General features: G+C 37.1%; 1 protein-coding gene across 1 annotated transcript in view; it reads right to left on the bottom strand.

Moving 5' to 3' along the window:
* Positions 1-15,565, bottom strand: part of LOC145686552 (leukocyte elastase inhibitor-like) — a 53,514-nt gene that overhangs the window by 24,904 nt on the left and 13,045 nt on the right. Inside the window, exons 4-5 of the mRNA XM_081759989.1 lie at positions 8,314-8,527; positions 5,820-6,040 (exon numbers count right to left, since the gene is read on the bottom strand). Of these exons, the coding sequence (XP_081616115.1) occupies positions 5,820-6,040; positions 8,314-8,527 (435 nt within the window). The remainder of the gene's footprint in view (positions 1-5,819; positions 6,041-8,313; positions 8,528-15,565) is intronic.

The following is a 15,565-nucleotide window of genomic DNA, read 5'->3' as shown; positions in this document are numbered from 1 at the left end:
TCAGTATTGATTGGATCTAACGTCAGATTTTTAGCCACAAATTCTTTACAAGACCGAATTCGGAAAAAAATATCCTCTAAAAGTTGTTCGTTATTTAATGCTCTTTCAAAAAATGTTTGCTTATATTAATGTAGGACTAATAATGCCTGGATTATAAGCGACTTGACTCAGTCGTGTGTGAAACTGATTACGGCGTCCACAAACGGTAGATATTAGCAGTTGATAATATATATAATCTAGTCTTCCTGCAAGTATATAATTCTGATGATTAAGTCTGTCTGTAATCTAATTAAACATATCCATTTTTAATACCAATTGAGAGGTTTTTCGGAAGATTACCCTCGTCAAAATACAAAATTTCTCTGAACAATGAAGCTTCCTCTAGTACACAGTATGAGAAAATCGGCAAATCTGTTCTACCAACGTTCCGGAAGGCATGTATTCCATCGAGGTAAGGAATGAACCGGATGGCAATTGGATTGTGCAATGTGTGGGGAGTATGGGGATACTATACTGTTTCCTTTCCAAGGTATAGAATGGTGTCACGGGTCATCTTAGCTACGAGAGACTTAGCGTCGTTCTGTAACATTAGGACCCGTTTGCGATTCAGAAGTCCTGACTCCAGAGTTTTGAGATTTTCTTCAACTGTTGACAGTACACAGTTGCATTGATGATCTGACCAGTTGTAGTAGTTCTACATGCGCGATGCTGCTAACAGTCAACAAAACACACAGTAGGACTTTCTTCTACTGATGTACTGGTTTCGGTTGTTTTGGAGACTGTTCATGAGTGCTAACCAATGAGGAATGTGCCGTGGAACCTCTTACAGGAATCACTTCTCATCGCATGTCAACATTTTGTTCTGAAATGGCCCTCTCTCAGAAGAGACAGTAAGCAAACACAGGTGTCTGCTCGCGTTCTTTTATGAGCCGGATCAAATCATGTGGGGCCCATCAATCTAAGTTGATGAAGGTGCTACCGAATGACTTTTCGACTCACACTGAATTGTAGTCTCAGTTTCTCACATATCTGGTCACAGTTCGCCTCAATTGCTGCCTAAAGATCTCCATTTTATACATGTGTTGATCTTCCGGCACTTCGGGCGTCTTCGATTGTTTAATCATCGTCCTTAATCTTGTTAAACCAAAGCTTCACTCTTCGCGTAATCACAACACTCTCACAAAGGGCCCAGCATATCTTACGCCCGCTGCAGCGGCGTTTGACACTAGTTTGAACTGATACAGCATAGACAACCTTATGACGCTCTGTGGAGGTCCCATGTTCACTCTGTCGCTACACAAGTTCACGGTGTAACTGAACTTGCACAACCAGGTATTATGTTAGATATACCCACAACAACAACTTATCTGCATTCGAATTCAATTCACAGTTTGAGGGCCAATTGAACCGAGACCGCCACAACAAGCGACAGAACGTCCTTGGTTACCTCTATAGTTCTCAATAATGTTATGCTACTCTTGTATCTCAAAAAAAGATAAAGACATTTGTGATATCTTTAATGCATCATTCAGTCTTCTTCGTTACTTTGTTCATTATCTGATATTGAATCTTTATACTCTCTCGGACAACTACAAATTGGAGTGCACAAGAAACCGCTATATTTACATTTTCATTTCGAACTTACACACTGAAGTTTCTGAATGCTACACATGGTCATCTCTAAACAAGACTTGGGAATATCTTTCTGCGTTTTCAAAACTGGCTTCAGAATTTGGTTCTTCAAGTACCATCCGGTGTCCTCTGGCCTTGGTAGATCGATCTCACACTTATCAGAGTTTCTCGAATTTCTATTTGGTAATGAGATTTCTTTTTATGTTGTTCCAGAACATCGTTAATTAGAGATAATCTCTCCTAGTTGCATTTTCCTAAAAGTAGGCGCTAAATTCATCGCAGATCTTCGCATTAACCTTGAGGGGATTTTGAAAAACAGTTCTGCAGAATCAAAAACGTTTGATGATAAAGGAATCTGTTCTAGGGAAAATAAAATGTCACAGCTTTCTTTTAAGTAGCCAGTTCTTTATCTTTGATGTTCCAACTGGATATGATGTTATATCACTTTTAAGTGAAGCGTGATAAGCCATTATCTCTCTTCGCATTGTCAGATAACTGGTGGCAAAGGTGGTGAACTGGAATAAACCTTCTTGTTTTTATAATACCATAATCATGTTGAATTCTTTACAAGAAATTCTGTCTTAATGTGTTTCAACAGCAGGAATACATCGGTGTGTCAACACATCACAACAATTCTTACTTAATTATAATTCACAGCATGAAGTATCATTCTAGAATCTTCTTCGTCCTCTCCTTCAAGATTTTGAACATCGATATTGAAGTTCGACTTAACAGTCTTCTGATTTTTGAAATTACTGGAAACAACAACATAGAGTTCTGAAGGTGATAACCCCAGTAATGCGTTATCTACTTATGGCCTACCTAACAAGAAAGCTGTGACCTTCCATTTTTCCTAGGACAGATTCCTTTATCAGCAAATGCTTTTGAATCTGCAGAACTGTTTTCCACAAAGCTTGTCAAGGTTAATGCAAAGATCTGTGATGAAGGTAGGCTCCTACTTTTAGGAAATTGCAGCCTGCAGAGATTACCTCTAACTAGTGATGCTCTGAAACAACATATAAAGAAATACCGTTACTAAACACTGATAAATTTGGGAAACACTGATAAGTGTGAGATCGATCTCCAAGGCTAGCACGTTAACTGCCGGCCAAAATTAGCTGGTTGGGCGCCATTGATGCAGTATTATGTAACAGTCACTGAAATATTCACTGGTTGCTATAATCCTCCTCCCATAAAGTTATTAAGCAAAAAACTTTTTCACAGGGCATTAGTTCCGGTATACTTTCGTGCGTCGTATTGGTCCGACAGCACGAATAAGTAGCTTTAGTTGTGAGCCAACGTCTGGGAATAGAGTGATAAACTCAATATTACAATGTTGGTCCCATCGGACCAACGCGGGGCAGTAGGAAAGTTCACTGTTGTGCCCATCGGCCCAATACGGCAGCCAACGTGCTGCAGACACCGGGTGGTACTTGGAGCCCAAATTCTGTAGTCACTTTTGAAAACAAAAAATATTACCAAGTCATGTTTAGAAACTTGAAAGGGTAAGTTCAAAATAAGAAAACCATTATGTTTAGTTAAAAAATGTAGTGTAATTAAATTGTTGAAAACAATTAGACAAACAAGATAAAAAAGTTTGGGTGCTCTAGCTCCAATGGTTACAGATATAAAGTGAATAATAGAAGCGGCTAAAATTTCGGCCTTACCATTCTCCTCCAAGCCTCCCGCGAATTATTTTTTCTGGTATCCGGCATTTTTGTGATCAGTGTTGAGTATATACTCAAGAAATATTGGATGCCAAATTGTTACATGGTTTGCCCTTAAACTCGAAATGGGGAGCTCCTTTGTCAAATTGACGACTAGACTGTAATACTTAAGCAGGATTAGTTATAACCCAGAATAGGTCTTCGTGTTGTTCGACCAATTACTAGTCCTTCAGGCTTGGGACCTGGAAATGAAAAAGGGAATACTAAACATGTCTTTTCAGGACGTCGCTCTCGATTTAGTTTACCAGATAACCAATTCAAACTAAATTTAATGTCTTTAAACCGCCCAAGGTTTCGTGAGTACTAAGCTGAATTAAACATTTTCCATATCGAACAGGGAGAATATGAATCAAACGACTCCTAGTTTCTTCGAAAATTAAATATGATACAAGTCATGTCTAAGACTACAAAAGGAAACAAACTCAGGAGACGCAGAAGGAAACAAACAGAAGCAAGGACTGCAACGTAAAGTTCTACAGAAAATCGTACTAGGGAGCCTTCAAACCGTAAAAGCATTACATGAAGTCTTTTATTGTTTGGAATCACTGCAAGATATGTTAGGGATAAGAGATTACGTACAACTTTTACAAAGCGATAATTTTATTTTAGGGCCAACCTTCTCATGTGTCATCACTTTCTGTGAGCTACCTAATAATCTTTCAACTTTTGTTCCTAGCTTACCTAATATAAACAAGAAACAAGCATTTGCTAGTGTGCAGAACCCTCAAATATGGTTACAAGTACAAAGTCATTGATCTCTAATTTACAACCTCAATACCAACAACTCTGGTCTTCGACAATGCCTTTAAAGAATACTCCAATTCCACAACAAGATCAATCCTTACAATCTTCTAAGAGTATATCTCCCAACACAAGTCAAAATAATCTCTTTCAAAAACAATCCAATAATCCTACAAACATGACTAAATTAGGAAACCCAATGCCTAAATATCGCTCTTGGTAAGTCAGAATTTCATACACAATTCAAGAATACCAAGGTACTGTGAAGTAATAATCAAAAGAAAAAACGGTTAAGAGAAACAATAAAAACAAATATAATAACAACAATGCTATCGCGAATAAGAACACAAATCTAAGAAAAAGGTTAAAATTTCTGTATGCAATACTTATTTCAGAAAAAAGAACTTCGCCAGCAAGCGTAGGCAGAATACTAATCACGAAAAAGTGCAAAGATGCTCGGGTATAACCCATTCCTCTGGGCAAGAAATAAACATGCTAACGAACCATCATTCACTACCACGCTGGATTCTTCTGAAGATCCTAAGTCCATTTCTACTTAGGCAATATCGAGTGATCATTGCGAAACTACAACTTTAAGCAGAGAAGAAAATAAATTAGTAATTGACAATATAGTGGATTAACAGATCTTATCAATAACAATCGGCACCATTTTGCCTATGTCGTTATGGTCATAAAGGATTTGTCGAAGAATTAAAATTATTATCATTTGTAAGTAACATCAAGGGAATTACGAACTAAATTATTAAATAAATTCGCATTAGAGTTGACAAAACTGTTTTTTTATTGTTATTTCATATTATGGGTTATGGACACTTAAATCCCATTTTTGGTCATGTTGCATCTCGCAAAATAAGACGATGTCTATATATCGCAACCCAAGAAATTCCATTTTTCACGAGGAAGTAGAAAAGAAGTTCAGAAAGAGATTGTGCCTGTATGACAAGACAAGACCGACGTATTGACAATGGAATGGAATGAAACTTCAAATTTTTCTTCGCTCGTTTATGTCGGATAGGTTAAAGGAGACAGTGATGATAAAAAATGAATAAAATGGTGTAATAAGCGAACCTCGAGAAAACTCACGTACACGGCGTTTGTACACCAGAAAGCTCACTTGGCGTGAGCTGGAATCGAACCGAAAATCTCATGCAACATAGGTGATGCTTTACCACTGAACTACAACGATCCCTTGACTTATTCATAACATGAACTATTATTATTCTTTCATGTTCAGAATTCTTCGTTTCCGTTCAAATTACGAAGATAAACAAGACGCAGCTTATTTCTTTGTGCCAACAAACATTGCAAAATCGATTTGGCTTAGAAGCAATGAGAAAGAAAATTTACACTACTAAAATGTCACCAAGGGAATTTACAATTTTCTTAACTTATTAATATCCTTCTGTATGGTAAACGAGAGGGTGTTCATAGGGTGTTTATCCGTTCATCTGTTCATTGGGTGTTTTAATGATGGATATTAGTTTTGATCATTCCAAAACAAGTAATCTCTTTACTGGTAATTTGGAACTCAATGAAGTGGTGATATGATACATAAGAACACGACAATCATTATATCGGGACCCCGTGCAAGAATACTGAGTACGTAGCCTGAAGATATCTTACAGTAGCAGGTTTATAAGAATAAACAGCATTTATTTGTGACATAGTGTTATACATCTACATTGTCTTGCTACTTACCTCATATGGAAGAATTAGAGCTTCAAATCCTAAATGCATATATCTTCTGTACGGAAACGATTTATTCTGGTGCATGAATTTAACTGTGGTTGGTTTTTCCTTGTATCCATTTGGGTAAAATTTCCCTTCTATTGTTGATTGTCGTTTAAATGGGAATTTCCACTTAACCTTGAAGTAGACTGCATTTGTCAGAATAAGGGCTGTTTTTTCATCAATGTTTTCTGCGGGGAAGAATTATTATTTTTATGGTTTCTTATACAGTAACAATATATCATTTTAACGAAGTTCGTCACTTTGAAGCTGATAAGGTTTTTTTGTATATAGCTGACACAGAGAAATTAATTTATGTTAATGTCATTTGATAGTATACAAATACTTTGGAATTTTATTCTGCCTCAATAATAGTGATCGCAGTATTGTTTCTACTAGAATAGTATCCGGCTTATTAGCAGAGACCAGGGCTTCCAATTAAGATGTCGTACAACATCTTACCTAAGTCGGAACCTAAGTCAAGTTTTTATTGAAATTGTCTGTCTTGCGCTACGCTCTATAGTTTGTGTTTTTAAATTTGACCATCGTTGATACAGGGATGACGCCTTTTTAGGGTAATAGTATGAAAATCATATTTTTTCAATGTGTTAAAGTGTCTATCAATATCAAATTAATATTCAAAATATAATGTGTTCATCCAAATTTGATGAAAGAAATATATTTAGAAACATTCTTAAATGACTATCAGTAATTACTATGACCAGTTTATATCCTTTCTCAGACGGACTTGCTAAAGTTTGGATTCAGATTAATGTGTTGAAGGAATTTCCTGTCATTTTCTAAACACTGTGCAGCCAGTGCCACACATTTTTTATAATAACAAGCATGTAACCATTACTTTCCTAATGGTTGGCGTATCGTAGGAGTGATGAGGATTGTAAGAAGCAGGTAAAAAAATATTGCTGAATTGAAATATACAAGATTCTCGTGTTATTTCACACTTTAAGAATCTAAAAAATAGTAACGATAACTGAGAAAATGAATAAGTGAAAATAGGTTAACTAGATGATCCTTAAAACAGCATCACTAAGAATTGTAAAATAACATGCTATTTCTTATTACATGCATTTAAACAATGAACTCACTTAAAAGAAGATAGGAAAATATTATAATGAATTATTACATAATTTGCTAGGCGCAAAACTTTATCCTTTTTACTACATTTTATTTAGTACGTCTTCCATTTGTAGCAAGCAAGTCTTATTCCATTAGATATGAATATTGTATAATTAGAGTATTTTTGTGACTCAGCGTATGCTCACTGTAAATCTGATGGAATTGATGAATCTCCTGTCCAACGTATAAATAGAATACAACATCGCAGTATCTGAAATAGCTAATTAGATTTGGTTTAAGTTATAATATAAACAATAACGAGAAAGGAAGTTAAATTAGGATGAGTATAGCACACATCCTTTACAAGCTTCGAAGGGTCTCGGTTTTATCTCGGTGCGGTGAGAAAATAATGATTACAGTTTACCATTCAGCACTTAAGAACAAATGACATGATAGCGATTGCAACCTACAATGTTCTCTTTAGGTATCCTGTCTATTGTCTGGGACGATGACAATGGTAGCTATTCTGAAATATGAGCAATAAAATTCGGTGTTGAAGTTTTCGGAATTGCAATGTCGATATTGATTAACAATCCAAAACTAGGATGGACCTTCTGCCTTGATGCTTGTCACTTTCCTTCCAAAATGGACCAATGTGTAGATGTTTATTTAATGAAGAAAATTATCAGAATTCATCACGGTTGGTGTGGCCAACTGATTTTTGTATGGGTGACAAGAACGTACAGTTACCTGTGCTCGGTGAGAGTCAGAATGTAATCCATAGGAATGCTGCTAGTGAACTTTGTCTACAGTGGTGTTTTCAATTTTTACGTGCTTATGGAATTTATTAAAATGCTTTGGCTGCCTGTGTACAGCAAAGATAAAATTGAAGTTGTCAATTGAATGAATATTAATTGATGCTTTTACACCGACTTTAAATTTTAAAATAAAAGAAACTGATTTCAGATGGAATCCGGTACATCATACTCCTATCACAAATCCATTAGCTTTTCATAGTTGATAAGAATTTTAAAGAGAAGTCTAAATATAACAATATAATCCATAATTCCGAAGAGGAATCCCTTGAAAACGAGAAGAAAGTCATTGCTGAGTAAATCTATCGTCTTATTATATTACATTTTTTCGTTGAGTGTAACGTTAGCATACATTTCCATGAATAAAAACTTGAGACATTCACCATTTTGATATCACTGTATATAAGCTACAGAATACAGAGTTAGTTTGTAAACAGAATTATCCATATTAAATGAAATAATTCAATTTTCACTTCCACTTTCAGCATTAAATAATATATGATAAAATAGTTATTAAGTATGATAAAGTAGATTCGTTAAAATTATACAAATTTTTAAATTTAGAATGATACCTGGAGTAAGTAGTTCGTTGATAATGCCGTCAGTATTCTCTGATGCCCACTGATTTACTGTTTCAGCAGCGTCTTCAATATTCGTTAAGTCAAATTGCTTTACCAAGCCGTAATAATTAATTTCTGTTAGATTAATAAATCTTTCCAAGATTGTCCACCTCTCATCGACAAACAAGGCATTTGCCAGCTTTATACTTTCAGAAGAATAACTCATCTGCAAAGAATAAATATGGCTTATTGTTGTACTTTTTATGAAGATATCATGCACAAGAAGAACGTAAAATGCAAATTCCTTGGAGCTGGGCTTTATGGCGGGTGACAAAACACTACTTCACCAGTTTTCACTTTACGTGTTTGACTACTCACCTATGTAGCCCATATCTTGCACAAGACATGTTCACGCACTTTAGACCTCAAGGAATTTCTCTCATGAAAGCATTTCCACAATAGTGAAAATGTGTGCATGGCAGTTCAACACTGGTTCCACTCCCAGGCGTTTTACTTCTCCGATATCAAAATTTAGGAGTTGATTCCACGTATGACAAGTGTCTCATTTCCGGTTAAGAATATTTTCGAAAACACTGTTATCTATACTGTATCTGCGGCAATAAATATTTCAAGGTCACAACATTTACCACTCTAGAAAAACTTACCTTCTGGATGCTTCTAATAGTAGAATTCGATTTTCTGCTTTAAACTCCTTATTAACGGCATTTCTACGATTTTTCTCCCATCATCTCTCTCTCTTTATCTATATACGGGTAAAGAATTCTGAAATAATCTGCATCAATGAATAGCAAGGTGAAGCCAAGGATAACGTGTAATAGGCATTGAGTAAATTACTCAATTTTAAACAAGAAATTTCAGTTATTTTGATGGTAGAATTTGATATTTGTGTGTAACAAATCGAATTTCAAACATATAAATTTGGTTATAGCGATATCAGGTAGCGATTAATATTTTTGGCTCTACAATTACTAAATGTTTAATCCGTAAATGTCTCTGAATTAGTTTTTTATCAGTTTATTCTTAGTTGAAGAAACCTATTTTTAAATGTGTTTCTTCCATTTATATTTTTATAAACAAATGACATGAGGTATACAAATAAGAACCTAAATATACATATAAAGGTAAGGGAGAAAGTTCTATCGTTTTTTGTGGAGATGTGAGTTCAATTAGCCTACACACCGCGAGTTTAATGCGAATGCAGACCAGGCGCAGAACAGTTGTGCTGTGGGTATATCCAACATACTACCTAATTGTGGCAGTTCAGTTATAGCGTGAACTTGCGAAAGGAGAGAGTGAACATGGAAAATCCACAGCGCCATAAGGGCGAGATTTACCAGTACAAAGTTTGGTCAAACACGGATGCAGAGGAATGGAAGATATGCCAGGCCTTTGGTGAGGGTGTCGTTACTACGCGGATAGTGTAGGGGTAGTTTAACGAGTTTAAGAACGGTGACGAAACACTCCAAGACTTACCACGTGCCGGAAGACCCACACATGTACAAAATGAAGATCTTCAAGCAGCAATTGAGAGGAACAGTGGCCAGACAGTGAGGAACTTAGTCTACAATTCAGTTTGAGTGTAGAAACCATTCGGCAGCACCTCCATCAACTCGCGAAGCACTATAATTTGGGTCGATGGGTCCCACATGATTTGCCTCTGGGCCAGAAGGCAACGCGAGCAGATACCTATGAGTCTTTGCTGTCTCGCCGGATGAAGGTACCATTACTGGAGAGGGTGTTGATGAGAAGTAGGTCCTTTAGAAAACTCCATGGCGTCGTCATTGTTGGTTAGCATAACATGAGTCGGTTCCCAAGCAGCCGACACCAGCATTGCATCAGAAGAATGTCCTGTTTTTTTTTATTTTATTGCTCGCGGCATCTTGTATCGGGAACGGCCACTAGCTGGTCAAAGCATCAATACAACTGTGAACTTTCAGCAATTAATATTCATTCAAGAAGTACTCAAAACTCTGGAGCCAGCACTTCTGAATCGCAAACGGGTTCTGCTGTTACAGGACAACGCTAAGCTCAAATAGCTAAGATGAACCGGGACACCATTCTACGCCTTGGACGGGGAACGCTACAGCATCCGCCATACTTCACTCACGTTGCACCGCCCGATTATTACCTGTTTCATTCTATTCTTTGGACAATCACGTTAGAGGACGCCAGTAGGAGATGTACATCCCTAGTAGATGTGCAAAATGCACTTGATTCCTTCTTCACTTCACGACCCACCAAGATCTACCTCGAGGGAGTCCATGGTCTTTCAGAAAGTTGCCAGAAAGTCGTCGATGCTGAGAGGGACTGTTTTTTGTTTCAGGTACGTCTTAGGTGACATATCGATATTCGTAGGTGTGGGAGAAGAACTTTCTTCGTTACCTTTATATTTCTTTTAAGAAAATTTTATTTGTATGAAGGAAAACACGTCTCAATAAATTTGCCAAATTGGTAGTCAAGTTAAGGGCACTAGAGAAAGAACACTACAACTTAATTTTTGAAATGTGGTCTTACAAGGAAGGTTTATCAAGTGTCACACTCCGATTTGCTTAAAACTCCTCGAGTAAATAGAGGAATGAATAGTAAGACAAACGTGTTTTTATATCTCGGCCAGCGTGGGGGATGAAGATGGTAAACACCCTTCTAAAGTAAAAATATAGGGGAAATTGACACATTTTTAGCAAGGCCATAACAAGCAACGCGAAATAGGAATTTGCTTGAAACTCCTGTTGTATAAAAAACAATCAAAAGTCATACATGTTTTTGTATATCGGGCAACGTGGGGTTGAAGGAGATAAACAGTCCCCTAAATTAAGAAAATATTGCAATATGGCACATTTTAGCAACTCCATGACCAGAAACGCACAACAGGAATTTGATTGAAACTCCTGTAGTGAGTAAAGGTATCAAATGTAGGGCGTACGTGCTTTTTTTAAATATGGGGCAACGTGGGGGCCGAAGTGATCAAACACCCCTCTGAATTCGCCAGGGCAACATTACTTATTTTAGGAAGGCCATAACTGGAAACGCACAATGGGAATTTGCTTGAAACGCTTGGAGTGAATAACGGAATCAAAAGTAGAACATGCGTGATTTTCGTATCGGCCAACGGGGCCTCCAACGGGAGGGAGTAAACATCCCTCAAATTTTCGATCATAGAGCTATATGACACATTTTAGCAAGGCCTTAACTAGCAAAGTACTTTTTGTATTCTCTTCACGCATTGGAGAATCGTAGAGGAATAAACAATAAGTGGAAATCATTGTAATAGTGCGTCCGTAGAATAGCAGATCAATTACTAATATTCTGTTATTATCTGCATGCAATGTGAAAAGAGCTATGATTCCCTGTTGCTATGGAGAGATTAAAGAAAAACAATAGATGGATCACTTGTAAATATTGACCAAGGTGAGAAATAAGATTGAAATTCATTACCACAGTTTGAATTGTCGTTTGTATCTGTTTTAGGAAGCAATATCTTGAGTGTTTAGAACATGGTTACATCACACGATACTACAAATTAAATTATAATTACGAAAAATGAATAACATAATTGAACACTGAATTTAATTTGTTTTATCTCTGATAAGCGTGTAACAAGTGGAATGTTATCTCTTATTAATGAAAAGAAAATGACGCCATAGTAAAGCTTCTATTAGAGGAATATATTCATGTACAAGTGTGCCGATAAGTTGTCAGTGAACAATGGTCAATGTGTTAATCGTATGCCTTCTGTCCGATATGTCATTCATGAGGTGCACTCAACGATATATTACTATACCGATATGAACGATAAAACCCACTAAATGTTATTCGTCTACTTGAAGTCTAATTTGCTATTATAGACATTTCAGAACCACCTTCAAACAGGCCAGACATACACCTAACAAACTACCTCTGGGAACTGATCAATGATGCTGCAATAAAGCCATGTGAATATACAACGAAGATGCTACTCTACACTTTGTTTAGGATGAGGATGTCATGGAACCAAATGATATAACCGACTCGGGAGACCTGGGTGAGACTTAAAAATAGTATATGCGAAGGAGAGCATCGGGGACCTGCGGTGCTATGAATGGCGAGTCTGTGGACTTGGAACACAGTTGAATTTTGGAAGAGTGAAAAACGAGAGATTGATGTAACGTCCGTTATGTGACATTACAGGGAAGTAACGTCAGGAAAACAGTCGTACCGTTGGGAAAAGCAAGCCTCTTCAGGTGGAACAGGCAAAGACGATTTCGTGAGGTATCTCACTCCGTGCTTCAGATCTTTCAAACCACACTAGATGCGCAATTACTGCTGCATGACGTAGCTGCAAGCTCTTCAGTCAAGTCAGGTGCATAACTTCGTTTCATTTACGACCTCAAAAATATGGTTGTGGCCATTTAAGCAGGCGCTCAATGTTATTTTGTGTAAAGTGACCAAACTTGTAGCTGTTTCCGACATTAGACAACGTGTATCTCTAACAGCTTAACTAGTTATGGCTTTCTTAAAAAGTGCAGTGTTGCGTATGTTTGCAGTTTACGGGAGTGTTTACCCCTTCAGTCACCACGTTGGCCGATATAAAGAAAGGTATGTCCTAGTTTTAATTCCTTTATTCACTGCAAGGGTTTAAAACGATTCCCCTTATGCGTTGCTAGTTATGGCCTTAGTAAAATGTGTCATATTGCCCTACTTTCACGTTGCAGGAGGTGTTTACCCCTTCATCCCCAACGTTCGCTTATATGAAAAACACGTTTGTTCTACTTTTGACTACTTTACTCATTGCAGGAGTTTCAGGCAAAACACCCATTGTGCATTGCTAATTATGGATTTGCTAAAATGTGTCACATTCCCCTATGTTCGCACTTTAGGGGGTGTTCACCGCCTCCATCCCCCACGTTGGCCGATATAAAAACACGTAACATGTACTTTTAATTGCTTTATTCACACCAGGAGTTTCAAGCAAATTTCCATTGTTCGTTGCAAGTTATATCTTTGCTAAAATGTACCATATTTTCCTATGTTCTACTTTAGGGGTTATTTATCCCTTTCATTCCCCACTTTGGCCGATTTAAAAGACACGTTTGCCCAACTTTGATGATTATCTTTATTTATTGTAGGCGTTTGAAGCAAACTCCTACTGTGCGTTGCTAATAATGGCCTTGCTAAAATGTGTCACTTGTCCTTTTACCCCTTCATCCCCCATTTTGGCCGATAAAAAAATATGAATGACTTATTTTTGATTTCCTTATTCACTGCAGGAGTTTCAAGCAAATTCCCATTGTGCGTTGCTAGTTATGGCCTTGCTAAAATGTTCACATTGCCATATATTAGCACTTTAAGGTTGCGTTTATCCTCTTTAACCCCCACATTGGCCGATATAAAAAACACTATGTCCTACTTTCGATTCCTTTATTCACACCAGACGTTTCAAGCAACTCCTATTGTAGGTTGCTAGTTACGGCCGTTTAAAATATCATATTGCCCTATTTTCGCAATTTTGAGTGGTATTTCCTACTTTCGGCACCCATTTTGGCCGATATAAACAATCCGTATGTCCTACTTTTGATACCTTTATTCACTCCTGAAATTTCAAGCAAATCTCCATTATGCGTTGCTAATTATGACCTTGCTCAAATGTGTCATTGCCCTATGTTCGCTTTCTAGTTTTTTTTACCCCATCATCCCCAACGTTGACCGATATAAAAAACATGTATGTCCTACTTTTTATCCCTTTATGCACCGAGGGAGTTTCAAGCAAATTCCCATTTCGCGTCGCTACTTATGGCCTTGCTAAAATGTGTCATATTAGCCTATGTTCGCAATTTAGCCCCCGTTGGCCGATATAAAAACATGTATGTCTTACTTTTGATTCCTTTATTCACTCGAAGCGTTTCAGTCAATTCCTATTGTGCGCTTAGTTAGAGCTTGCCAAAAGAGTCATATTGCCCTATGTTTCTAATTTAGAGTGGTATTTAATCTATTCAGCCCCCATGTTGGTCGATATAGAAAACACTTAGTCCTACTTTTGATACCTTCATTTATTACAGGAGTTTCAAGAAAATTCCCATTTCGCTTTGCTATTTATGGGCTTGTGAAAATGTGTCATATTGCCCTATGTTTCTAATTTAGAGGAATGTTTACCCCCTTCATCCCCCCACATTAGCGAAATAGAAAAACCTGTAAGTCCTACTTTTGATACCTTTATTCACTCCAAGAATTTCAAACAAATTGCAATTGCCCATTGTTGGTTATGGCCTCGCTAAAGTGTCATACTGTCCTATTTTCGCAGTTTAGGGGATGGTCACCACTTTCAGACCCAACGCTGGCTGATATATATTAACAACATAACGACTGTGCTTGTGCCTATGAAGCCAGGGATGTAAACTAAGTGCACAGTAGTTGTTGCTTCTACTCACTATCCAAAGTAAGTAGGAAACTAAAAACTTCTTTTATCTCCACCAACCTAAGAAACTTAGGATTTTATATTGACTGACATGCGAGAGTGATATAATTAAAACATGATAAAGTTAATCTTTAGAGAACTCATTTATTCACTTATTGTTCTATAGTAAAGTTTATAGTAGTAGGATGTTTGTCTGTGTTATTAAGTAAAATAGTCAATTCGCATTGCATAGAACTATCTATGAATTGGTCAAAGAATGAATATCAGAGATGTTATTCTAGCATACCTTTGATGAACGAGGTTTGAACTGCAGACTTCGAGGTTCGTCGCCCAGTGGATGGATGTCCACTGGAGCGTGGTTCGAGGTTGATCTCAATAATGGCTCATTGAGACTATTCCAAGAATGAAACTCCTTGGAGACTGTTCTATGGATACTGCTAACAACTGCTCCTCTACGGGTCTCCCAGAACTGATCTTGATTCCCTCAAACATTAGGTTTTTATCGTCATTCTCGTGATGACGAATTCTCTTGTTGTTGATTGCTTATTCTGACGTTTCCCATCTCTGAGCCGAAATTGTGCTTATTCACAATTTCTGCATTGTCTTTCATTGACCAAATTCTGTAGACAGCCTATGTTTGCGATATTTCCACTTTTACCTAATTTCAGTTATGTGTCTGTGTTTACAAAATTTTCACAACGTTTGACATTTATGTATTTCATATTTGTTTTGTTATTATTGTGACACTGCAGACTAGTGTCTTTCTTCTTGATGAAACAACAGGCATCAGCAATGCCTACTGATGATATAACATGTCTGCTACTTAATTACAGCATTTTAGAATAATAAACA

This window comes from Thermobia domestica, chromosome 5 (genome assembly GCF_964235325.1).
Source record: "Thermobia domestica chromosome 5, izTheDome1.hap1.1, whole genome shotgun sequence".
Lineage (NCBI taxonomy): Eukaryota > Metazoa > Arthropoda > Insecta > Zygentoma > Lepismatidae > Thermobia > Thermobia domestica.
Note: the sequence above shows the minus strand (reverse complement) of the source record. Positions and strands in the feature narration are given on the sequence as shown.